Genomic DNA, 27,420 nt, shown 5'->3' with positions numbered 1-27,420 from the left:
TCACTGTGGGTCGCTGGAGTCCCAAAGCTTTAGAAATGGCTTTATAACCTTTACCAGACTGATAGATCTCAATTACTTCTGTTCTCATTTGTTCCTGAATTTCTTTGGATCTTGGCATGATGTCTAGCTTTTGAGGTGCTTTTGGTCTACTTCTCTGTGTCAGGCAGCTCCTATTTAAGTGATTTCTTGATTGAAACAAGTGTGGCAGTAATCAGGCCTGGGGGTGGCTACGGAAATTGAACTCAGGTGTGATACACCACAGTTAGGTTATTTTTGAACAAGGGGGCAATTACTTTTTCACACAGGGCCATGTAGGTTTGGATTTTTTCTCCCTAAATAATAAAACCATCATTTAAAAACTGCATTTTGTGTTTACTTGTTTTATATTTGACTAATGGTTAAATGTGTTTGATGATCAGAAACATTTTGTGTGACAAACATGCAAAATAATAAGAAATCAGGAAGGGGGCAAATAGTTTTTCACACCACTGTATGATGGTAATTCTATTGGAAGAATGTCTTAGTTTGTAGGAGTTGTTTATACAGGTTATGATTTGCTTTCCTTTGATTTTATCGTCTTCTTTGGGCTTTGTTTTGATCATTCCCAGTATTCTGACCTTCTTTCCGGTTATCCATCTCCTGGTTATTGCCGACTCCTGCCATTTACTGTCCTACAAACCACCTTATAAAGAGAGGTCTTGTGTTTCATATGTTATAGCTGCAAATAGAAAAGCAAACCTTTAATAAAACAATTGATATACCGTAATTAGATTTCTCTGGCTAAAGACCAAACACAACACTGCCAATGTCACTAAAGACTAAAGATTCATTAAAAAGACCCTGTCAATTTTAATGAAGTATTTTGCCATTTCATTAAGATTTGAGACAAAATGCTTGAGCGGTACAAATGGCTTTCATGAGTGAATGTAAATTCTTCTTTGTGGAAATGACAGCTGGAAAGCGTTGAACATTTTAGAAGCAAAGCTGTTAAATATATCTTGCATTGCCAGTTCTCAGAAGAGCGTCAAGTGTCCTACAGAGCTGATCAGTTTGTCGTGGACGATCTGTCCTCCCATCTTTCTTAGCAGACTCTCCCTTGCAACCATCTGAGATGATGGAATCAATCTTGGCCATGCTAGTTGTCTAGAAGGAATCACACAAAGAGTATCAGCATATTGTAAGTATCCAGCTGAATTTGGCGGGCAGTCCTGACTCCTGTGCGTATTGTACAGGCCTGCAATAAGCCACGCAAAGCTTTACAGTTGTCTAGTTCAGCTATGGCTGAATACAATCAACTCTGAATCCACAAAATTCTGTTCATTACATGTAATTGTTCCTAAATCGTGTTAATTTTATAAATAAAGTCCAGTCCATCTTAAAATTACTGATGTAATTATTAAAAAATTCACTCACCCGTATAGCAGACAAATGGGGCTTCTTCTGCACAGTCCTTCCTGACCCACTTCGTCTGATTCAGATCCAGAGTGGCACAGTCCAGATTGTCTTGAATGGCCCCTGAAGAGTCATTTACCCAGTTTTGGTAAGTCACGGGATCATCATTCATCCAGAACCAGAATCCAAAGACCCTGGAGCTCCTCATCCCAAGCCACACTTTCTCCTGTATGTTGGATTCATTGAGGTGCTTCAGCAAATGCCACTCTTCTCTTTCACTTCGGATGGTGGCCATGCCAGTGTAATTGGAATTGCAGTACTGAAGAGCTGAGAGCCAAGACATACTGGTGTTCACAGCATGGAACTTCCTTTTCACTGCAAGAAAAAACAGAATGACGGTACAGACGCTGGACACTACAGTGACCTTCTTACTTCTACCAAGCCTGTGACATTTTACCTTCCCTTGCTTCTGAAATGTGCAGGGTGTGTTTGATGTGGTGCATTTCAAAGTAAAAATGACATTAAATCTAAGATTTTAGCCACATTCACCTCATTTAAAAATGAAATTGCAGTAAAATCTCTCATTTCTTTAGCCTATGTGTTTGTTCTTCTTTGGCCATATCAAATAGCAATCAGGAACCAACCCAGCACAGTGTGCCATTTAAGTGCCAGGATCATCCATTCATAATGGTGAAAGTTAGAATCATTAACAAATATATCCATCAAAGCAACTCGGAAATGGGGGTCAAGGTGGGAACTCCACACAGACAACCGGCACACTGGAATTTGAACTCAGGAGCTGTAAGGAAGAAGAACCTTCCACTGTACCACTATTAATTTGTAGCACTTTTAAAAAAGTTGACTTCTGTTTATCAGATGTTTCTGTATTTAGATTTTACATTGCTCTAAAATAATTACTTGCCTGATCTCCTGTTTGACTTCTATGTTTTCTCTATATTTTCTAAATGATACTACAACGTTCTGAAGGGAGACTTGCACAACTAATCACAGAGTGATGGACAAACATGACCATTTGGTTAGACAGTAGACACGAGTCAGAATGGCAGTAGCAGATCTAAAAGCGAGAGAAATGTGCAAACTGTAAGACAGACAATTTCCTGAGACAGGAATCATAAAATGTAAAATAGTAGCAACTTACTTACTGAATCTGCTTTAACAGTCAACTTTAACAGTGTAAATGGCGTCAATCCACCCACTGATGCCATATATTTAAAAAAAATTTAATAAGACTGTCAGACATGTGCAAATGAACAGAATGTGAAATGCTGAGAAGTGACAATCACATTAGAGGATTATAAAGTGCAGATTTAGCAGTCAGTACGGCACTGATGAGCCTCATTTCTGCCAGTCTGTCTCCAGACATGAGTCTGTGCTCAGCTGTAACTTACCTGCATAGCAGATGGCGGTCTTAATGTTATTACAGCCACAATCGTTCCAAGTACCATTGTGGTTTTCTCTTTTGTTTTGGTAGTACATGGTGCCACAGGCTATCTTATTATTGTTTGGTTCCTTTTCATTCCAGTTTCGGTAAGTGAATGTTTCACCATTGCTCCATGTTCCATTGGTCATATTTATATCTTTCAACCCAATCCAGATTTCTTCGTTAGAGACATTTTCTTTTGTAAGCATGTCCAGAATTTCCTTAAGTTCTTCATTGTTTGCAATTGTCACCAAGTCAGTGAAGTTACTCCGGCAGTAATTCTGTGCATTTGTCCAGTTCATCTGATAATTTCCATAATGATAGTAAAACTCCTGGAGTCCGTGCACAGGCAGAACAGACAATCTGATCCCTGCAACAGAAAATGTGAGAACGAAGAAGCAATGAGGAAAGCATCAGACTGTAACTGAGCACTGAACACTCAGAGGTGTCCTTTTTCTCCATGAAGCGCCTTTTCAACTTTTCTTAAAGATTTCTGTCATGGCCACACTTAAAGAAGGGGCTTATTTTATTGGATGGCTTTACAGGCAGAACCTGAAAACTGGAATTTTGGGAGATTAGGGTGACCTTCCTAGCAAAACAGGGACTTCAGAGTATTTGATCTTAAACTGAGTCCACCATAAAACAAAAGAAATGCAAGTTAGGGAAGGCAGGATATGACACTGAATGACCTAATGAAGCTGAGGGATGAATAAAAAGAGCTGGTGACCTAAACAGGTTTGTGCCAACTCACTGTATGGGTAGACTGGACACAGAGGCCCTTGTAGTGCTGCCGTGGATCTTTTGAGCCATTTTGGACTCTGCGTGGTACCACAGACCTGCTGAGAGGTCTGTTGAGAGGCCTTTGGCCCTGACAATATCATTAATAGTAAGATGAATAAAGGAGAGAGACGAACTGTGTAAAGTATATTGGGGAAAGCTAAAAATGCAGTGCAGGACCTCTATGGATATCCACCTTTATTGTCATTTTACACACACTTAGCAACTGGAGTAGGAGGACAGGATTTGAAAGAATGGAAACAAATGTCGTTCAGTAAAACTGTTGGAGCAGTTGACACCTTTGCACTGCACAAGTGGGCTACTCAAGGTGTCTGAGTGTTCACTTCTAGTCAACCAAGCCTGATATAACATCACAGTGACTTGACCCTGTCAGCATGTGCTGTACATCAGCAAGAGCTAAGAAGACCCAGCTTCACAACACAACATCAGACCCCCTAAATGCAAGAAAACATTTGGAATCAGTTGACATATTTGGCAGATTAGCTTATTTTATTTAACTAAACTTTATCAAACACACTCATAGATATAGCCAGGGATGGATTTTAGGTTTGAACTCCCCCATGAAATATATTTTATTACAGTTCCAACTTATTGATCATAGAGGGAAATAAAGTAGACATGGTTCATGGACATCCTCACCTCTCCCATAAATTAATTCCTGGCTGTACCCCTGAAGCCAGTTAATGGATAGGCCCATGCCTATCCAAGCACCATTGAGTTTAAGGCAGGAAACATCAGGTGACAGTCCATCAGAGTCCTGACTCACAGCTGCTCTGATAATGACACCAATTCAGCTAAGGGATATCAATTAACATAAAACGGTCATTGTGGGGTCTTTACTTCTTGTATAATAATTCTGAGTTGACATATCAGTGTGGATTGCTGAGTCTTACCTACAAGGATCATTAATATGCTGCACAACATATTTATCCATCCACCCATCCATTTTCTGAATTCATTTTTTCGATTACGTGGTAGTTGGAAACTGGAGTCTGACCCAGTAGCACTAGAGACAAGGCAGGCACCAACCTTGGATCGGATACCAGGCTTCATGTTTTTGTCTGAGTTAAGAAAAATCCTACAACAAAGAAAGAAGGATTTGCACTTCAGTCAAACAAACAGTTGTCTATGCATACATTTTCCATACCTGCTTACCTGCCTAATTGAGCGTGAGGACAGGACCGACCCCAGACGGGGTTCCAGTACAGCCAGGGCATAGTCATGAAACACTCACGCAGTGGCAATTTATTGTCACCAGTTAACACACAGATATGGGGGACAGTGACTGGGCCAGGACTGAAATGTAGTGTCCTGGGACTGTGCTCTGCCACTGTGCCACTCTATCAATTGGTCCAGCTTTATCACAGAGCGTGGTCTTCACAGTGAGTGATTCCCAGTGCAAGTCACAAGCAACTGACCTTATTCAGATGAACGCTATCTTCGGTTTGGCATGAAACAAACAAAGAGAACAAAGCATGTAAGCCAGCAAACATTAAGTGTGACAAGTTCAGTTTGTGTAAGAGCCTTCAGTTTCTGACTACCTGTTGAGGCTGAATTAGCCTGATAGTTAAGTTGAGTCTCATGCCAAGTTGGCACTGAGTGACTAATGTAAATTCAAGATCGGCCAAATCACATTTATTCAAAGGGTTTTTCTTACCTAAATCCCAAATGCTGCATCAAGTTCTGCAGACCCAATGTTTGCTTGTTCTTTGCTGTCAGTGGAATTTCAGGTTCTGTACAGAAGTAGACAGCTTGTGTCGGTGCCCAGTGTTTAAATAGACTTTTCTGATACACAAATTCTTGCTTTGTTTGTTGACATTAGTCCAGTGGGTAATTCAAGTTAATTTCCATGAATTCAACATTGAAGAAGGTGTGCATTGTATAGAGGACAAAGGAGAATCACAAGGACAAAGCTAATATTATATTTAATAGGAGACCAGAAGTGGCAGTGCTGACTGACATTGAGATTTTCAGCTGCAATTCCAAATAAAATGCAAACAACATGAATAATTTGCTTGTGCATAAATTGACTTTAGATTAGTTTTCATATCAAGTTCCTTCATATGCAAAAGAGCCTGGGAGTTTGAGTTAGAAACATGCAGTGACATCGCGTCAAGCTGACCTCGTGTAAGTGGAGAAGAAGGTAGCAGAAGTAGAAACACTGACTTGATATCACGCCGCTATACAAATCATTTAACCAGTCAGTGTTTATTTTATATAGCGCCTTTAGCAGCATGTACTGTATCATTATAGAGCACTTTACAGGGTCAATAAGAATGCAATAGGAAACTTACAAACTTAACAATATAATATGGAATCAAAGAAAAATCATGGCAGAATGGTCAGAACTTTGACCTCATTGCCCCTGAGATTCAGATCTGGTCACCCATGTGTCCCCATATTCAGGTGTGTGACCCCAAAAGATGCATTTACAATGGTGAGAGTATCCTCTGATGGAGTGACCTCCCAACCAGTGTTTGGTTCTGACTTATGCACCTTAATAATGCTACAATATGATACCTGCAACCCTGTAACCCATAACTGGACAAATTACACTCACCTAAAGGATTATCAGGAACACCATACTAATACGGTGTTTGACCCCCTTTCGCCTTCAGAACTGCCTTAATTCTACGTGGCATTGATTCAACAAGGTGCTGAAAGAATTCTTTAGAAATGTTGGCCCATATTGATAGAATAGCATCTTGCAGTTGATGGAGATTTGTGGGATGCACATCCAGGGCATGAAGCTCCCGTTCCACCACATCCCAAAGATGCTCTATTGGGTTGAGATCTGGTGACTGTGGAGGCCATTTTAGTACAGTGAACTCATTTTCATGTTCGAGAAACCAATTTGAAATGATTCGAGCTTTGTGACATGGTGCATTATCCTGCTGGAAGTAGCCATGAGAGGATGGATACATGGTGGTCATGAAGGGATGGACATGATCAGAAACAATGCTCAGGTAGCCCATGGCATTTAAACGATGCCCAATTGGCACTAAGGGGCCTAAAGTGGGCCAAGAAAACATCCCCCACACCATTACACCACCACCACCACCAGTCTGCACAGTGGTAACAAGGCATGATGGATCCATGTTCTCATTCTGTTTACGCCAAATTCTGACTCTACCATTTGAATGTCTCAATAGAAATCAAGACTCATCAGACCAGACAACATTTTTCCAGTCCTCAACTGTCCAATTTTGGTGAGTTTGTGCAAATTGTAGCCTCTTTTTCCTATTCGTAGTGGAGATGAGTGGTACCCGGTGGGGTCTTCTGCTGTTGTAGCCCATCCGCCTCAAGGTTGTGCGTGTTGTGGCTTCACAAATGCTTTGCTACATACCTCGGTTGTAACGAGTGGTTATTTCAGTCAAAGTTGCTCTTCTATCAGCTTGAATCAGTCGGCCCATTCTCCTCTAACCTCTAGCATCAACAAGGCATTTTTGCCCACAGGACTGTCACATACTGGATGTTTTTCCCTTTTCACACCATTCTTTGTAAACCCTAGAAATGGTTGTGCGTGAAAATCCCAGTAACTGAGCAGATTTTGAAATACTCAGACCGGCCCGTCTGGCACCAACAACCATGCCACACTCAAAATTGCTTAAATCACCTTTCTTTCCCATTCTGACATTCAGTTTGGAGTTCAGGAGATTGTCTTGACCAGGACCACACCCCTAAATGCATTGAAGCAACTGCCATGTGATTGGTTGATTAGATAATTGTATTAATGAGAAATTGAACAGGTGTTCCTAATAATCCTTTAGGTGAGTGTATAATTCCTGAAATTTCAAAAAAAAAATGTACGAATACTCCTCATGCAACTTATGTTTTTCAAAAGATCTAAAAAAAGTTGAGAACAGCTAAAGCTGAGACAAGGATGTCAAAGATCGTAAAAGCAGATTTAAGATCACACTGGAACAGATTGATTACTCCTTTGTCTGAAATGTTTTTAAAATGATTACTGGTTTAAACACAGTATTCCCCCAACTCCAATCTTCCCTCTGCCCCACTAAACAATTCCTCTTACACCCCTCCAACATTAAAGACCCTGTTTAGAGCCCTGAATCATCTGACTTTGCCTCTCTTACAGTCCATCTCCTCATCCTTCTCGGTGTGCAGGTTTGAGAATGGAGTCTGTTCATTCTTCCTGAAAAGAGACCTGTAAAGCTCTTGGTTCAAATAACATTTCTCCTTCAGGATTAAGATACTGTTTCAATCCGTTAGTATCCATTTTAAGAGACATTTTCATATAGATTTTGTCTCAATTCAAAGTCCCTGCCTATTTAAAGAATCCACAACATTTTCTTAGCCCAAGAAGCAAAAGATTTTCTGTCCTAATGATTACAGACTGGTGGCACTGACCTCTGTAACAGTGAAGACATCTGAATGTCTAAATCTTCAACATCTAATATCTGACACAGATTCTCTCCAGTTTTGCTTTCCTTGCTTGTGCGGTTAACATGGGCTTCTGCTTCATCTTTCTGGGTTTAGACTTTCCATGTACGTATGCCAAGATCTCAATTCAGCATTCATTACAATCACTCATGGCAAACTTCTCAGTTGTGAGTGTATTGAATGAGCTATGGCTGGCTGCATGGATAAGAAGGAAACAGGCAAGTAAGATAGGAGAAACAGAAACCTGGAGAAAGAAAATTGAGAAGGGAGATAGGGAGGGCTTGAGAAAGGCGAGAGCTGATAAGGATCACAAGAGTTGTACGCAGGTTTGAGTGAGTGAATGAAAGAGAGAGAGAGACGGAGAGAGAGCAAGCAAGCGAGTGATGAGCGCACACCAAAGAGGAGGAGTTGTCCACATCTGGTGAATAACTAAAGGAGCAGTGAAGGCAGAAGGTAGCTAGTTTAAATCCCACAGTTCTTTATTTTTATCCAAAAATAACTTTTAATATAAAGTATCCAGTTACACAAATAAATATTAAATAACACTAATATTTATATTGTGACAGACAACTGGGGTCCTTGTCCATTTGGGACGCCCTTGTGACTAGAGGACCTGGGGAGAGGACATGTCAACAGCAGTACCTTCCACAGGACATGAGGGGGCAGTCCACCTGGATTGCATCAGGGCCACGGGCTTGGAGGTTAGAAGCTTAACCCTTCTGGGTCCCGTGACCACCGACAGGAGATTCCTGGGCAGCTCCAGAGCCTTGGCATGCAGCACTTGCGCCACACCTGGAAGTGCTGCCGGAAGTTGATCAGGGAACACCTGGAGCACTTCCGGGTGCAGTATGAAAGAGGCCACCTCACTCCGTTTGGGGAGCCGAAGTCATTAGATAGAGGACAGCGCTTGCAGGAGAGGAGTGGAGGTGGCAGAAGAAAAGAAAGAGAAAAGGAAAGAAAAGGACTGAGTTTATTGGGGTTTGTAATAATAATAAAATAATAATAATTCATTACATTTACATAGCGCTTTTCACAGTACTCAAAGCGCTATCCACACAGGGAGGAACTGGGAAGCGAACCCACAATCTTCCACAGTCTCTTTACTGCAAAGCAGCAGCACTTTGTGCACTGTGTGCATTGTCCTGAAGAAAGAACAAAATAAAAGTGTGTTTTTGGACTTATGAGTCTGTGTGTCTGTCTGGGTCAGGCTGATCTTCCACAATATATTATATGATTTTATGTGATGCAATCATTTTCAGTATTGTTTTAATCAAATACCCTTTTGGGCTTCATCGCCCATCTGACATGTCAGCATATGATAGATAGAATATTTCTTCCCCATTCCAAATATTTAGGTGCACACTTTGATCACACAAGTCATTTTTAGCAATGAGAGGGATTCACACATGACGCACCTTCAGGTTCTTCTAAATAGCTAAAAGGATGTTGGTTTTCCTGTTCATCCAAAGAAATATAAATTAGGAATTTCAGGAACTCATGCTTATTCCATGAGTTAGGAACTAATCAAACCTCAGGTAAAATAGATCTGTAAAGTCCTTGAGCATATTTTTCCAGAAAAACAGAAGCAGGTATGCGATTTGTTTGGGCTGGCAGGTTATTTTTGATGACCTATTCCTAATTTTGCTTTTCAGTCTGCCCCTTAAATGTATTCGACAACCAGCCATAGGAATTACAGTATTTTTCTGGTGAAATGCTTGTGACTAGCTTGTATAGGTTTCAAAAGTGCTCTTTCTTCTTCTCCTCCCTGTTCTTCTGCCCGTCAGGCAGAAGAAATGGGCTGTGACTAGTGAGAGGATGTCTTTATCTGAGTGCACAACATTTAAATATGAGCACTGGTGAAGGCAGCCTCTCACCTAAAATCAAGACTGTATGGTTATTATGTCATCAGGGTCACGCGGAATTTCCCATAAATGGTCTGCAGTGGAAAGAGAGAAAGGATCAGTCAATTCGCCACCCCCTGGTCTTTTGTGGAATTGCCCTCATTTGGGCCCTGTAGCTTCCTCCCATACGCACGTGTGTGATAATGGTTATTTTGTCAGCCTGTTTTGAATGACACCTTCATTACCTTCCTGGTTTGCAGCTTTTTTTCTAAGTGTATGTGTTTTGTTGCATCGTGAGTTTTATTAAGTCACATATTTTTAAAAGAAACTTTTCCCTCATTTATATTCATCTGAATCTGGAGTGACGCCTAAGACAGTGCTCCACTGGCAGTGGTCTTTGTTTCCTTTTTTATTATCTGGCATATCCTGAATTTTACTAATTTAAGTGGAACTGTCCCAAAGAATACTTAAAACATGAAAAAGCAAACAAAGGAAGAGAAAAAATGGAAAAAGTAATTTTAATATGTATTTTTTGAATAAATTTAAAAAGGCAGCTTTACAGGGGCATATTATAGTCATGGGGTCTTTTAATTACCCTAATATTAACTGGGCCAACCTTACAAATACTGGAACAGGAGAGCAGGAAGTTTTAGAACTAATCCTTAACTGTTTTTAATACACTATTTTAAAACACCAATGCAGGGGGAAGACTGTCTAGATTTTGTATTTTGTAATAATCAGGATATGATTGAGAGTGTAGAGGTGATTGAACTGGGAAATTCCTAATTACTCAAAAATAGTAAATATTACCCTATTACATAAAAAAGGTAATTAGGCAGATCCAAGTGACTCTAGTAAGCTTAACATGCATCACAGGTACATTAGTGGAAGGAATTAAGGAGAAGAATGTTCTGCAATTTGGAAATAGTACAAAAATGAAAATAACAGCAGTGAATAAACAAGAGAGTTAAAAAGTAGCGAATGGACACATCTAACCATAGGCCTTATGAGAGTTTGAGAGCAATGGTTAGAAAGGATACTAGGGAAACGAAAGGGCAATTAGCAAGAAATATTTTGAAAAGGGTGAAAGATGATCCAATGAGATTCTGTCATTGTTTTTTAATTAAAAGAATGGTCAAAGAGGAAGTCAAGTGCAGTATCATTGGTAAAGGCAAACTAAAATATACAAACAGTGAATTAGTGAGTATTCTAAACTTGTGTTTTTCCAAAGATTACATTTGTGAAGAAGCTGATAATTTTCCAGCTGTTACAGGAACTGTTAATGAGGTAGTTAGTGATGTAGAAATTGTAGAGGGAGAAGAGCTACTTAGATTAGATAGGCTAAAATCAAACTAATTGCCAATACCAGATAACTTTTAGCTGAGAGTACTTACAGAAAGGTTATGTCCTTTGGTGTTCAGTGCTGCCGCTGCTCTTCTTTTTAATTTAAATAAACATGAAACATTGGCTAAGTGTGCAGATGATACCAAAGATGATGGAAATGTGGACATGTCCAATCAGCCAAATCATCAGAGAGGGGCCTGGACAGAATACAGGTGTGGGCTAATTTGTACCAGATGAAATTTAATATAAGTAAATGTGAAATATTAGCTATAGGAATTAGAAATTAGTGGGAGGTCTGAAACTTGAAAGTATCCCTTATGAGAAGGACTTAAGAGTCCTGATGTACTTGTCACTGTCTATATCCAGACAGTATGCAGAATCTCTAAGAATCCTATCATGATGTTAGGTTCCATATCTCACTGTGTGGAGTTCAAGTCACTGGAGGTTATGCTTCAACTATTTAATTTATTAGAGAGGCCTTACTTGGAGTTCTTTGTACAGTCTTGGCTTCCATATTGCTAAAATGATATAGCAACAGGACTAGAGAAAGCATAGGTGCTCTTCTCCAGAATAACTCCAGGACTGACTCATTTGAGGTATGAGGATAGACTGAAGGAGTTGAATCTTTCAGCTTTAGAAATCAGAGATTTTGGAGTAGCGTGACTCAATTGGCCCTGCGGTTGACTGGGCTGCCCAGGGTTTGTTTTCTGCCTTGTAACCTGTATTGGCTGGGATTGACTCCAGCAGACCCCCGTGACCCTGTAGTTAGGATATAGCGGGTTGGATAATAGATGGATGGATGGATAACTCAATTGTGTCATGATGTGAGGTTCCTGACAGCTTTGTTGTTTTAAAACACACTGTGTGCTTCAGCTATGAGGTTTGGTACAGGTTTGTGGCAGCGCAGCAGAGCAGCCTTGGGGTTATGATGAGGGAATTATTGTGCTTGTATTCACATTCAGGCACATGAAATAAGTTATGAAGTACCATGACAGAAAGTAATGTTTGTGTATTGTTCTAATGTTCACTGTGCTCACGTGGAGAAAATCCAAATGACTGGTAATTTCTGTCATTCTGTGAGGTCAGAGCAGCAGGTGACAATGTGACCTCTTTAAAGCATAAGTGGGATCATCAAAGTGTTTAAATGTCACCTCTCAGTTCACAACGCTGCATGTCAGGTCCTTGTCTTTCAAAAGTGGTTTGACTCCAACACCATCAGCTGCACAAATGTGACTGGAGCTCCTGTTTGGAAACATTTACCATCAAATAAAAGATTTAACACATTTGAGGTTTTTATTTTTTTTATCTATTTTTCATGAAACATGGCATTCTCAAGCCTACTTAATTCAATTCAGAATAATGGGGCAGAGCACTGGCAGTAAGACAGGAAATACTCTTGTATGAGATGTCAGTCCATCCAGTCCATGTCATCGGGCCCGTTTAGAGGTGTTATTTAACTTGAGATGACCATTATGGTCTTTAAGTCATTTTACAATATATCTCAGTTCATTTATTTTTATTGGCCAGTACGACTTACCTGCAAGGATCAGTTATATTTCATTTACCATGTTTACTCATCCAACCATCCATTTTCTGAATATTATTTTTTTTCATTACAGGGTCATTGGAAATTGAAACCCAGTTGACTTTGGAGATAAGCAGGCACTGACTCCAGCAGAGATACTAGGCTTCATTTTTATTTTCTTCATTTAAAAATGTTCCGACAATAAATAACACATTTTTACTCTTTAATAAATCCAGCAATCATCTGTCCATTATTTTTCTGTACTTGCTTCATCAAAATCAAGGATGAAACCAAACAACCCTATACAAGGGTGCATGTTCATTGATGGCATACTCATGAAAACATCCACACTGTGGCAATTTGTAGTAGACAATGATCCTGACCATAAGCTTGAGTACCAAGAGTAAAACACAAACATGGTGGACATGCAAAGCCCATCCGGACACTGAACGGGCCAGGACTGGAGCCCAGCATCCTGAAGCATGAGGCACCTGTGCTACTGTGCTGCTTCTTCCATCAGTCCTTTCTTTATCATACAGCGTGGCCTTCACATGCAATTGGAATTATTCAGATGAGCATTGCCTTCTGGGTGGCACAAAGCAGTCAATGAGAACAAAGCATGTTAACCATCATGGATTATTCAGACAATTTCTGTTTGCAAATCAGCGTTCAGTTTCCATTTGACTCTTGAGGTCCCATGCCTTAGTGGTATTGTGTGTCTAATATAACTTTATGATGGCCCACTCTTGTACACTAAAAAGTTTTTATTTCTCTAAACCTCAAAGACTGCATCAGGTCATCAAGACTTCTCGGTATCGGTCTCTCCTGACCATCTGTGGACTTTCACACTCTGCACAAGAATAGAAGCTTTGTGTCAGTGCCTGGTGTTTAAATAGCCTTTTCTGGTACACAAATTACTGCTTTGTTCATTGACGTTACTCTATTAGATAATTTAAATTGATGTCCATTTTTTAACTTAGAACAAGGTGTGCATTGTACAGAAGATAATGGAAAACTGCAAGAAGAAAGAACATATGGTATATTTGGTATTTAATGAGAAGTGCCAGGCCTTGACTGACTGATGTTTGGATTAACACCCACATTTTTCAATACAATGCAAACCCAAGAGCAGCAACAGGAATAATAACTGAGCAGGCCATCATTGAAACTAAGGGTCCTCAAACTTCATAAGAGCAGCATGACTGTGTTGACCTGCCACTCTTCACTCACTGTAAATAAAAATACGTTAGCTATGTATGTTAATTCAGAGAGTTGATTTTAAATGTCAACATCAGTGAATTTGACATTAAAAATCTGAACAGGAGCCATTTTGGTTGATTGTGTAGAACAGTTTTAAAAGTTTAAGACATTCACTTACCTTACTGCTCTAATTTAAGGCAAATGTCTTCTGGTCACTTTGTGAATAAGCACTTGACTATCAGTGCATGTCTTGGCAACTTTGTACATCACTTAAGATAACCGCATCATGTATTAAACTGCCTGCCCTAATTTATGTTTTTAACACAAGTATTTACATCTTTAAGTTGGATTTGTCATTTTCTTAATTAGTGCTTCGGCTTGCATTCAGACTTCAGTCTACAAATGCCACGACAAGCAAGAATTTCAAATATACATGCAGTCATTTGTGTAGGGATGTGTAGAGCACCACCTACTGGAGTGCCTTGGAAATACTGAGTGTTTGCCAGCAGTCAAACCACAACCTGTGTGACAGAATAAACAGAAAAAGACGAGAACCTCAGAATAAACAGGAAAACCTCAGCTGGTACAAAAAACAAACTGAAAAACTGAAGAAACGAGACAGTCTTTAATAAAAGTCTACCAGCAACAGGAGTAACTTAGCCAGTGAGTTTGAAGACAACGGCTCTAACTGTAATAACTGCAGTAAGGTTTGAACACAGAAGATCAAACACAAGTGCCATGAATCTATGTTTTATTTTATGTAGAGTTAATTTTTTATATCTTTAACCATGGCAAGTTGATAATTTTGACAATTCATTATTTTTATTGCTATTTTCATTACATTATTGCAGTACTATTTTGTTTACCATTTTCAAGCAGGCTTTAATACGGACACACAAAAGACAGTAAACAAAATGAGAAAGGCCAGGAGAATCTAAACTGAAAGAACAAAGCAATGCTCAGACCAGGGAGACAAGGAGGGCTTTCATCAAAGCCAGAACAGGATTGAAAAAAATACTCGTAGTTGAAAAAAATAGCAAGGATTTGGAAAATAAGAGGAAACTAAACTATTATTGTTTAAATGCAGGAAAACAGGGATTATTTGTCAAGTTAGCATACTCCAGAAATGCCTGAGGTCACCTTTGGATTGTCACAAAATTGATGTCACAAATGTATGCATCCCAGGAAATTCTGGGTAAGATCTCCATGAAGATGGCATAAACATGAACCTATCATAGAGTTGTACAAATGGGATATATACAGGTGTCGTGATAAAACATGATGAAATAATGAACTTTCCGGGAAAAGATTCTAGACAAACTAAATCGCAAATTCAAATTCTTCAAGTCGCACAGACTTGCAGGCCAAATATAAATTCATAGGTACTGCACAGAGATTTACACATGAAATTTATAAAAATCATTGGTCATCACAGCTTTGCCATTTTATGATTTTGTTTCCTTGTTGTTTATGGTGATGGTGCACATTGCCAGTGACATGTGTGTGTTGTGTGACACTCTGTGATCATGACATTTGACATCATGGCAGTCCATAATTTACAATGGTGATGCTATAGGAAGAATGTCCTAGTTTGTAGGAGTTGTTCTTATGACATATAGCGTAGTTAAGGATAAACATTAGTTATTGTGAGGAATTCTGCGTTGCTTTCCTTTGACTTTATCTTCTACTTTGGGCTTTGATGGACATTGTTTTGGTCGTTCCCAGTATGCTGACCTTCTTTCTGTTTATCCATCTCCTGGTTATTGCCGACTCCTGCCTTTTACTGTCCAACAAACCACCTTATAAAGAGAGGTCCTGTGTTTCATATGCCATTGCTGCAAATAGAAAAGCAAACCTTTGATTAAACAACTGATCTAATTAGATTTCTCTGGAAAAAGACCAAAATCAATATTGCCAATGTCGCTAAAGACTGAAGTTTCATTAAAAAGACCCTCTCAGTTTTAATTATTTGCCATTTCATTAAGATTTGAGACAAAATGCTTGAGCGGTACAAATGGCTTTCATGAGTGAATGTAAATTCTTCTTTGTGGAAAGGACATCTCGAAATCCTTCAACATTTTAAAAGCAAAATTGTTAAATATATCTTGCATTGCCAGTTCTCAGAAGAGCGACAAGTGTCCTTCAGAGCTGATCAATCTGTTGTGGACGATCTGTCCTCCCATCTTTCTTAGCAGACTCTCCCTTGCAGCCATCTGAGATGATTGAATCAATCTTGGCCATGCTTGTTGTCTAGAAGGAATCACACAAAGAGTATTAGTATATTGTAAATTTCCAATATGCAATATGCAGAACAAAGCATTAGAGTTGTCTAGTTGAGCTGTGGCTGAAAACAATCAACTCTGAATCCACAAAACTCTGTCTATTTCTTGTAGATGTTCCTAAATTGTGTTCATTTTATAAATGAAGCTGAGTCCTTCTAAAAATCACTGATGTAATTATTAAAAAATTCACTCACCCGTATAGCAAACAAATGGGGCCTGTTCTGCACAGTCCTGCCTGACCCACTTCTTCTGATTCGGATCCAGAGTGGCACAGTTCTGATTGTCTCGAATGCCCTCTGAAGGGTCATTTACTCAGTTTTGGTAAGTTACCGGGTCATCATTTATCAAGAACCAGAATCCAAAGACACTGGAGCTCCTCATCCCAGGCCACACTTTCTCCCATATGTTGGTTTCATTGAGGTACTTCAGCAAATGCCACTCTTCTCTTTTACTTTGGATGGTGGCCATGCCATTCTGATTGGAATTGCAGTACTGAAGAGCTGAGAGCCAAGACATACTGATGTACACAGCATGGAACTTCGTTTTTACTGCAAGAAAAAAACAGAATGACGGTACAGATGCTGGACACTACAGTGACATGCTTACTTCTCCAAAGTTTGTGACAGACAACCTTCTGTTGTGTCTTAAATCTGCAGGGTGTGTTTGATGTGGTGCATTACAAAGTAAAAATGACATTAAAGCTAAGATTTTAGCCACATTCACCTAATTTAAAAACAAAATTACGGTAAAATCTCTCATCAAAATGCATTTCTTTAGCCTGTGTTTGTTCTTCTTTGTCCGTATCAAATAGAAGGCAGGAACCAACCCAGCACAGTGTGTCAGTTAAGTGCCAGGATCATCCATTCATAATGGGCAAAGTTGGAATCATTAATTAACAGATATGTCCACCAAAGCAACTCGAAATGGGGGTCAAGGTGGGAATTCCACACAGACAGCAGCCACACTAGAATTTGAACTCATGAGCTGTGAGGAAGAAGAACCAACCACTGTACCACTATTACTTTGTAACACTTAAAAAAAAGTTGACTTTGGTTTATCAGATAGAATTTCTCTATCTAGATCTTACATTGCTCTAAAATAATTAGTTGACCGATTTACTATTTGACTTAAATATTTTTTCTACATTTTTTTTAAATGATCCTACAACCTTCTGAAGGGAGAGATGCATAACTAGTCACAGAGTGATGGACAAACGTGACCATTTGGTTAGGCAGCAGACATTAGTCAGATGGCAGTAGCAGATCTAACAGCGAGAAAAATGTGCAAATCGTGGCATAGACTCAGAATTCCCTGAGTCAGCAATCATAAAATTTAACATGGTGGCCACTTTCTTATCTGCTTTAACAGTCAAGTTCAGCATTGTAAAGTACATCAATCCATCCACTGCTGCCATATATTTAAAAATAAAATAAGACTGTCAGGCATGTGCACATGAAGAGAATGTGAAATTCTGAGAAGTGACAATCACATTAGAGGGTTATAAAGTGCAGATTTGGTAGTCAGTAAGACACTGATGAGCCTCATTTCTGCCAGTCTACCTCCAGACACGAGTCTGTGCTCAGCTGTAACTTACCTGCATAGCAGATGAATAGCTTAGTGTACTGACAACCACAGTCATTCCAGGTGCCATAGCGGTTTACTTCATTTCTGTGGTAGTACATGCAGCCACAGGCTACCTGTCCATTGTTTGGATCCCCCACATTCCAGTTTTGATAGGTAAGTGTTTCACCGTTGCTCCAAGTTCCATTGTTCATATTTATATCTTTTAGTCCAATCCAGATTTCTGCATCACAATGATTTCCTCTTGTAAGATTTCTCAGAATTTCCTTAAGTTCTTCCTTGTCTGCAATAGTCACCAAGTCAGTGAAGTTACACCGGCAGTAAGCATGTGCATTTATCCAGCTCTTCACTTCAGTTCCATAATAATAGTTACACAAACAATCTGAATCCTGCAGCAGAAAATGATTGAAAGAGAAAGCAAAAATGAAATCATCAGCTATCAATCTGTGGCTGAGCACTAAACATGCAGTGGTGTCCTTATTCTTTGTAAAGCTACAGCTCAACATTTGCTAAAGATTGTTCCCACAGTCAATCTTAAAGACCTGTGATCATATTGTGGGACAGTTTTTCAGGCAGAACCTGATAAGTGATGTCCTCAGAGTTCAGGGTGACCATCCTAGCAATGAAGAGACTTCAGGGTATTTGACCTTAAACTGAAAACAGCATAAGACAATTGGCATGCAGGTCAGTGAAGGTAGGAAATGACGCTGACTGACCTAATGAAGCTGTGGACCTAATAAGAAAGGCTGGTGACCTGCACAGGTGTGACAAAAATCACTGTGCAGGTGTCCTGGACACAATGGCTCCTGAAGTGCTTCACAGGAGCTGAGAAGGCCATTATGAGCTTATTACACTTTTCTTGGCCACTCAGATCCACTGTCTTCTGGGTAGACAAAAGTACTGATAAGGCCTTACTGAACTCTCAAAAAATCTTAAAAAAATGCTAATAGTATTAAAATAAGCCCATTTTTTGTCATTATTTTCAAAATTTGTACAGATGTTTAACATTGTCTTAGCTGTGCACTGTTTTTTTGTCAATTGTTTGTTGTATGCAGTGTCCTTGAGGTCTCAGGTCATCCTTGTGGGGTCTTGTACTTCTTTTTCGTAAAATGATGAAAATTGTGACATGTGTTGAATAAACAACAAACAGCCATACATAGTACCACAGGCCTGTTACGAGGTCATTTACCGTAGCTAAGCCATCAAACGTAACAGAAAAGGGAATAGAGCAAGAGACTAATTGTAGTGGGCAAACCTGAAAGCACAGTAAAGAAACTCGGTGGTCTTTCACTTTGTTTGGCACTTTACACAGACTTAGCAGATGAAGTAGGAGAACTCAAGACTTGAACAACTGGAAGGAAACATCAAGTAGTTAGGCTGTTGTAGCAAATGGCTATGTGACCACTGCTCTGCAAATGTGGGCTTCTCAAAGTGTATGAGCATCCACTGCCAGTCCACGTAACACATAACATCACTCCATTATAAAGGTGATTTGTCTCTGTTACCATGTGCTGTATATCAGCAAGACCTGACTTGACAAAAGGAATTCATCTTAATGAATATCGGGAAACAATTTGAATAACCATACTGCAGTGGTTCTCAACCTGTGGGGCGGGCCCCTAGGGGGGTGCGAAGTAACAAAAAGGCGAAGATGCGAAAAAAAGAAAACAAGAGTCAAAATATGAAAAAAAAATCTGTTGAAACCAAAACAAATTAACTTAAACTACATTCTGATACTAGAACAGTAAATATAGAGTTGGATAAATGTTGATAAAAGTTAAGTAAGTATAATAAAATTTGCATCTACATTTCAAAAAATGGTTAGGTGGGGCGTGATTAAAACTGTTATGAAAACTCGGGTCGCAAATACTTAAAGGTTTAGAAACGCTGCCATACTGTATTGTACATGTTAGAGTTCTTTTATCAGTATAACTTAATATTATCAAACTCACATGTCCTTGGACATGTCTGTCACAGAGTCCTGACTCGCATACACACCCATAATCACACCAGCAGTTAACCTGAGATGTTCATCTTTAGGTCTTTACTTCTTTCATGATATTTCTCAGTTGTCTTAACCATCAAGATTGCTATGACTCACCTACAAGAATCATTAATATGATGTCCATCATGTTTATTCGTCCATTCAATTAACTTTCTGAATTAATTTTTTTTGCCATTATCAGGTCACTGGTAATTGATGCTTGAGACAGTAGCAATGAGAGAAAAGCAGGAAACATCTCTGAACTTTGTTTTCTTCTGATTTAAAAAAATTCCTACAATGAAGAAACAGATGTTTGCACCTCAAATAAGCAAACAATTACTATTTGCAATCATTTATTGTACCTGCTTACCTCATTCATGGAGAACAAAGACTAAACCAACTCTAGACGCAGTACCTCTACAGCCTGGGCTTACCTGTGAAAACAATCCCTCCATGCCAATTTAAAATTACCAATTAACTTGAGAAGCACAAATACTGTATGAAGAACATGCAAAATCCACACAGGCAGTAACTAAACCAGGACTGAAATTCAGGGTACTGGAGTGTGAGGTGGCTGAGCTACTGTGCCACTCTACTTGTTGGTCTGTTGCATGGCCTTCATAGGCAGCACTTCACAGTGGAAGTCACAGGCAACAAGATCTGTTCTGATGAAGAATGAAGGATTGAAACTGACAAAAACATCAACAAATATAAACCTTCTCAGATTAAGTGTGGCAGTTTCACCGTGTATAACATCCTTCAATTTCTACCTGACTGTTCAGTCTGAAGCGAGTCTTGTGTCCATTCTGACACTGAATGGCCAACGGTCAGCAGTCCGTGTGCACGTCTCAGATCAGTCTGTCCTCACTGACAGTGGACCTTCACACCCTGCACATGTTTAGAAAGTGTGTATCATTGCCTGTTGTTTAAATGGCCTTTTCTGATATGTAAATTACTGCTTTGTACATCATGAAAGAGCACACATGCAAGCTGGATTTCTGTTAGTTTTTCACGTCAAGTTTTCATTCAAAACAGCAGTGCTAGTCTGTTTATTTTTATTGATATCTTTTGGTTTTGCATTTGTGAGCAGTGAGTTGACAACACTGCTGTTGTGTTTTACTTGTTCATCGACTCAGAGGTGTGAGACAGAAGCAGGCAGTGGTATCTTATCCAAATGACTTCATGTGTGTGGAAAAGAGGACAACAGAAGCAGGAACACTGCAGTGGTCTTGATATGACTTTTTATGGAATGCATTTCATTGAACCAATCAGCCAGTATGTTATATAACACCAAATGCAGCACATATGATCATAGGGCACTTTACAGGGGCAATATGAATACAATACAATATGAAATTTAGAAACATAACAAAACAATTGGCAAGAAAAGGAAATGGTGGCAAAATGGGTAGTACTGCTGCCTCACAGCTCTAGAAACCCTGACTTGGTTTTCATGGTGTCCCCTGTGTTCAGATGTTTATCCTCTTATGGCCAAACAAGATGTACTTAGGACTGTGAGTGTATCCTCAGATGGACTGGCCTCCTCTCCAGGATTGGGTTCCGAATGCGTACCTGTATCCCTATAAACCATAAGTGTAATTTTCATTATTCCTATAATATCAAACAAAAGTATGTACATTATGTATTTTTTTTCTAACTTTAGTAAAATTTGTGGTTTTCAAAGCTTTTTCTTTGAACAAAACTTTATAACACAAAGTAATGCTGGTGTGTCACATGACCTGAGTGTGGCCTATCAGAAGAGTGATGGTGTCCTGTCATTTTTCTCTACCTATCAAATTATTTAGCAATAGAAGAAATTAGGATGGGGTACACTTAATTTCACAATACTATATCTGTTGTGTTTTGGAAAGAGTTTATTTCTTGGCTTATGTTTATTTTGTGTTTTAATGTAGTTTCTGTTATATTTGTCTCATTATTGTTCGTGTCTGTATATTATGACTGTTGGGTTTTTCTCTTTGACTTAAATGTGTATATTTTTATGTTGTCATTTTATGTTTATGGGTGGTTCCCCATGAGGTGGGGCCACCCTGATGTAACTGCTGTTGAGCCAGCAACTTGGCTATATATTCTGTTAGCGAAGAGGCCACAGGAGTAGTTCATTGCAGTTTGTTGGAATTCATGAACATTACATTCATTGCTCAGATTTTCTAGTTAATCTGATTATATGCTGTATTTCTGAATTTTGAGTATTGGATTGTGGGGCATCACGGTGGCGCAGTGGTAGCGCTGCTGCCTTGTAGTTAGGAGACCTTGGTTTGCTTCCTGGGTTCCATGGAGTTTACAGGTTCTCCCCGTGTCTGCATGGGGTTCCTCCCACAGTCCAAAGACATTCAGGTTAGGTGCATTGGTGATCCTAAATTGTCCCTAGTGTGTGCTTGGTGTGTGTGTGCATGTGCCCTGCCTGGGGTTTGTTTCCTGCCTTGCACCCTGTGTTGGCTGGGATTGGCTTCAGCAGACCCTGTAGTTAGGATATAGTAGGTTAGATAATGGATGGATTGTGTACTGGGAAATGTTTGGTTTGGGTTGCCTATTAGGCATCTACTTTTGGGTCTTTTGTAAAACTTTCATTGTTATTTTTTCATAAAATAAATATATATTTTATATAATGATCCTTATCTTGAATTATCTACACAATCTATTTTCTTCATGGTTTCTACCTCTTGTAAAGTATTTTGATTTATTTTGCAGCACAAAGAGCATTTTGAACTTTAAAGAAACAGTTTAGTCATTTTTGGGTCAAGTTTGGATGAAGCCTACTTTTAGTAGTTTGGGAATAAGCTGGACTCACATCAGTTTGCTTTTCTTATATGCTGGATTTCACAAAAAACAATGACAGTTGTTAATGCTAATGTTTTGATACACAAACTTTCATGTAAATATGGCTTCTGACTTCCTGAGTGCATCGCTATAAACCATAAGTGGATTTTTTAAAAGTATGCATTTTAAGTATTGTTTACAAAAATGTAATAAAGTTTGTGGTATTCAAACTTGTTTCTTACACAAAGACTTTGTAACACAAAGAACTGCTGGTGTGTCAAATGACCCGAGTGTGGCCTATCATGCAGGTGTCCTGTTACTTTTCTCTAACCATCGTGACATTTGACAATAGCAGAAGACATTAGAATGGAGACACACTCTTATTTGCTACATACTTGTTAACGTCTCTATATGACTACTGTTAGGTTTGTTTCTTTAATTGTAAACCTATGTGTGTTCTTTTATGTCTCTTGTGTTATGTGAGTGGTTCCCCAAGAGACAGTGCCACTCTGGTGTCATTGCTGCAGAGACCATCTTCTGGCCATATATTCTGCCTATGAAAAGTCCTCAGGAGTGGTTTCGTGAAATTTTTGTATTATAATTTTTGCTTGGTTTTTCTGGTTATTTTGATTATTTCCTGGATTTCAAATATTGGATCATTTACTGGGACTTGTTTGCTTTCAATTACCATTTAGGCAACTCCTTCTAGGTTGGAGAATTAGTAACGTTGGAAAGTTTAATATGGCGGCCGACAGTGGCATCATACCATCGAAATAAGTACGTACATCGGTTTCGATGGCGGATGTTGTCGACCGTTATGACCATTACACGTAGAATTCCGAAATGAAACCTGCTAAGTTTTGTAAGTAAGCTGTAAGGAATGAGCCTGCCAAAATTTCAGCCTTCTACCTACACGGGAAGTTGAAGAATTAGTGATGAGTCAGTCAGTCAGTGAGGGTTTTGCCTTTGATTAGTATAGATAAACATACAGTATTTGAAGTACATCCTTTTACTCTAATTTTTTACCAAAATAAATTAGTCTTCTGCCCTGATGGGATGGGCAACCCATCCAGACTTCATTCCTGCAAGATTGGCTCAAGTCTCTGAACTGGATTAAGCTTCAGGAAAAGGATTTCTGCCAGTGTCTGCATTACAAGATAAACCATGATGATTCATTTCTGTGTATTTAAAACACAAAGTAATATTAATATTTATTTTTCATTATATTCGTCAACTTCACCACGGTTAAATATTCTCTAATGTGAAAAAGCACAATTTTCTGTCTTCTGATTATTTCAGAAAGTTCCAGCCCTAATGGCTGTTTTAAATGTCTACACACAGTTTCAAACACAATGCTCACTTTTAGGGATGTATCAAACCAACATTTAGGACTTTATCTCTTATTTGGTTTTATGCTATGGGCCAGGATTCACTCCTGGCTCAGTTTTCCATTTCCTTTGTTTCATCTTTTTGATATCCTCATAGACAAGCAAACTGCTCCACAGCCTGACTAAACCATTGCTGAACCTGCAGTTCCTGACTTTGACATCACAGAACCAACTGTCAGGCTGGGAGGGGAGACCACTTTGTGTGAGGAGGAACTTGAAGTCCTGTAGTGCCACAGACTATAAATACTTACATGAAATATCTGGACTGCTTATTATCTTGTTGAGCAACAAAGGTTTGCACAGATGTGAAAATGCAAGTGTAAATCAGCCTGTACCCGCTAAAGATCTCCATCATTCCCACCCTGAAGTTGTACGCTACGTGCTGATCCCATGATTATGTACGCCGCAATTACATCTTCATCTTCACTCATGGATTTCTTTTGCTAAACCCACTTGTTCCAATCACGTTTGCTAGGGACCTGTTCTTTATACTGGCAGCATCAGGCACAAGTCATGAACCCCCCCGGATTTATTATTTTACCTTTATGTGAATTGTACTTTTTGCCCTTTTATAATTATTATAATTATTGTTTGTTTAAAAAATCCCTTTTTAAATTTTTACTTTGACCGCCGTGGTTATTATTTGGGTTTGGAGTCCATTTACTGTTGCGCCTAAAGCTTACAAGACCTTACCCAAGGTCCCAATAGAGCTTTAGATGTCATAATTGTCATATATTTCAATATATGTTTGGGAGCAGTTTTTTTATATGCAAAATAATAAGACATTTTTCCTATTTACAGTACAGGATGGTTGAATTGCCCATTCAGTGAGGTCTTCCTCTTTTTCATTTTGTCAATTGTTGCATTTCATTTTGCATTTTGGGCAGACATGCTAGTACATTTACTTATTTGGCTGACAAATTTATCCAAGCTGACTGGCAACATTTATGATACAATTGGTTACATTTCTTTCTTGTAGTTTTCCAATTGGAGCAGAGGCAGGTGAAGTGACTTACTTATGGTCACAGAGTGGCAGTAGTGGGATTTGAACCTACAACTGCAAGGTTTGAAGTCCAAAGAATTAACCACTACACCACACTGCCTTCATCGTGTTCTGTGTACATGACGTTACTACTGCTACTATTTCTTTCACATTCATATTAAGGGTAGTATGGCATGTATGTTAAAATTCTTTCATCTCTTTAAGCAGATATTTTGATTTGATTTGCGCCTTCTTTTCAGTTGTGTTTTCATATAAATTGTCTCTTGCTGTTTTGTGGTCCTCACTTTGCTTTCTGTAATCTCCATCCATCCATTATCCATCCCACTATATCCTAACTACAGGGTCACGGGGATTTGCCAGCCAACACCGCACACACACACACACTAGGGACAATTTTGAATCGCCAATGCACTTAACCTGCATGTCTTTGGATTGTGGGAGGAAACCCATGCAGATACGGGGAGAACATGCAAACTCCACAAAGGGAGGACCCGGGAAGCGAACCCAGGTCTCCTAACTGTGAGGCAGCAGCGCTACCCACTGTGCCACTCTCTTTCTGTCATCTCCTTTTTTTAAAATCAACAATCTGAAAACGCACAATAAGCCACAATGACTGAACTTAGGAGGACTTAGTGGACCAAAACCATTGTAGTGCAAACATTATGGTTACTGTGAGCAACCTCTTATTTTTTTTTCTTAATCTATGACTAGGGGGCTTCGTCTCCTGCCCACTTCTCTCACCATCTTCTATGCGCCAGCCACTTTGCGTTTCTGCAGCTCGCGGTAGGTATGTTGATTAAACTATAGGAGATACTCAAGGAATGGTGGCATAGAGAACTGTTCTACCATACGGTGGGATTTGGCAGGTATATTTAAGATTAGGAGATGAAAATGGAATATTGCAAGGGGTAAGAATTCAGAACATTCATGAAACTAAAAAAATTATGCGAACCAAACTCGAAGTCAAAAGTGTAGGACAAACTGGAAAGGGCTCATTCTGCTAGGCATTTAGTGGCACACAAGAGTTCTGAAGAAAGCAGATTTGACAAATTCAGCTTCAACTTTCTCGCCAACCACTTGCATTCCTGAGAGAACGGCTGGACTGCAATTCGTACAACATTTGGTCAGCTCTGTAATTCATCTGATAAAGAAAGTGTAAGCCAGAGTTGCTCTGACACTTCTGCCGAGAATCCTTCAGACAAAATGGATCCCTGATGGACATTCATTTTAGGCTTGTGACCTAGGGGGTTGTACTGTGTTAGCCACTATGGATTCAATGAGAAGTCAAGCAAAATGACAACTTTAATTGGCTAAGTAAAAATATTACAATATGCAAGCTTTTGAGTGATGTTCAAAATGACACACCGATAAACAGACCCTGGATTTGTAATTGGAAGGGACTTTAATCCAATCACCAGAGTTTAACCCCCAATCAAAACTAACCGCATTCATCTCATCATTTGTTGTGATGTAAGATTTTGCATATCTATACTAATAAAAGGCAAAGCTCTCACTGACTGACTGACTCACTGACTGACTGACTCACTGACTCATCACTAACTCTCCAAGTTCCCGTGTAGGTAGAAGGCTGAAATTTGGCAGGCTCATTCCTTACAGCTTACTTACAAAAGTTGGGCAGGTTTCATTTCGAAATTCTACGCGTAATGGTCATAACTGGAAGGTATTTTTCCCCATATACTGTAATGGAGTTGAGCTGGATGGCCGTGGGGGGCAGAGTTTCGTGTGACCTATTCTATTTCACCCATTGGTCTGAGGTATGGCTGTTTGGAATTGGCTTGTCTCAGAGGCCTTTAAGTACCATGATTTCCTGTTGGTTCTAGGAATTGGAGAGAACATCTATAAATGTACGTGCTTAACCTCACATTCTCTCTCTCACCAACATATGATGATATGGGAGAGAAAGTGGAGGAATTGTTGGAAAATCTGTGTTGTTATCTGAAACCTGATGTTACTGAAGTGGAAAATGTAAAACTTGAGATGAATCTGAGCTTCGTTTGGTTGAGTCAAAAGTAACAGAACTCTTTCCTCAGACGTTGAGTGACTTATGAAACCCTTGATGGCAAATTCCTCACACGTTCAATCTGCCACTATGTTTCATGCTTGTTTTAAGGTAGAAAAATGTTAATTATTATTCTCAAATGTCATTTTAATATTGCCTTTGGTTGATAATAATATTTGACTTGGTATTCATATCATTTTTGTTTTTGCCTTTTACCTTAAATATTTTTTTGCATTATTGTTTCTGACAGTATTGCACTCTAATAGGAAATTCATTTTGCTTCCTTTCTTTTTGACTGCTATGGTGGTTGTGCAGGATGGGAGCATCTATTTGTGGATAAAGTATGTTTTTGAGTTATATTTTTTGTTTTGCAGGCTGAGATGCTATAAGTAACAAAGTGAAGTGACCCTTTACAAGCTCCCTTCATTTGTGACAGTGTGCT

At 39.2% G+C, this 27,420-nt stretch overlaps 1 protein-coding gene across 1 annotated transcript in view; it reads right to left on the bottom strand.

The window, feature by feature from the left end:
- LOC120538578 (macrophage mannose receptor 1-like) overlaps nucleotides 1-5,360 on the bottom strand; it is a 49,563-nt gene extending 44,203 nt beyond the window's left edge. The window contains exons 1-5 of the mRNA XM_039767970.1: nucleotides 5,289-5,360; nucleotides 4,787-5,069; nucleotides 4,525-4,709; nucleotides 2,802-3,203; nucleotides 1,414-1,767 (exon numbers count right to left, since the gene is read on the bottom strand). Of these exons, the coding sequence (XP_039623904.1) occupies nucleotides 1,414-1,767; nucleotides 2,802-3,203; nucleotides 4,525-4,709; nucleotides 4,787-4,854 (1,009 nt within the window). The 5' untranslated portion in view covers nucleotides 4,855-5,069; nucleotides 5,289-5,360. The remainder of the gene's footprint in view (nucleotides 1-1,413; nucleotides 1,768-2,801; nucleotides 3,204-4,524; nucleotides 4,710-4,786; nucleotides 5,070-5,288) is intronic.
- Nucleotides 5,361-27,420: the final 22,060 nt, after the last annotated feature.

The sequence above is a fragment of the Polypterus senegalus genome, chromosome 11 (assembly GCF_016835505.1).
Source record: "Polypterus senegalus isolate Bchr_013 chromosome 11, ASM1683550v1, whole genome shotgun sequence".
NCBI lineage: Eukaryota > Metazoa > Chordata > Cladistia > Polypteriformes > Polypteridae > Polypterus > Polypterus senegalus.
Note: the sequence above shows the minus strand (reverse complement) of the source record. Positions and strands in the feature narration are given on the sequence as shown.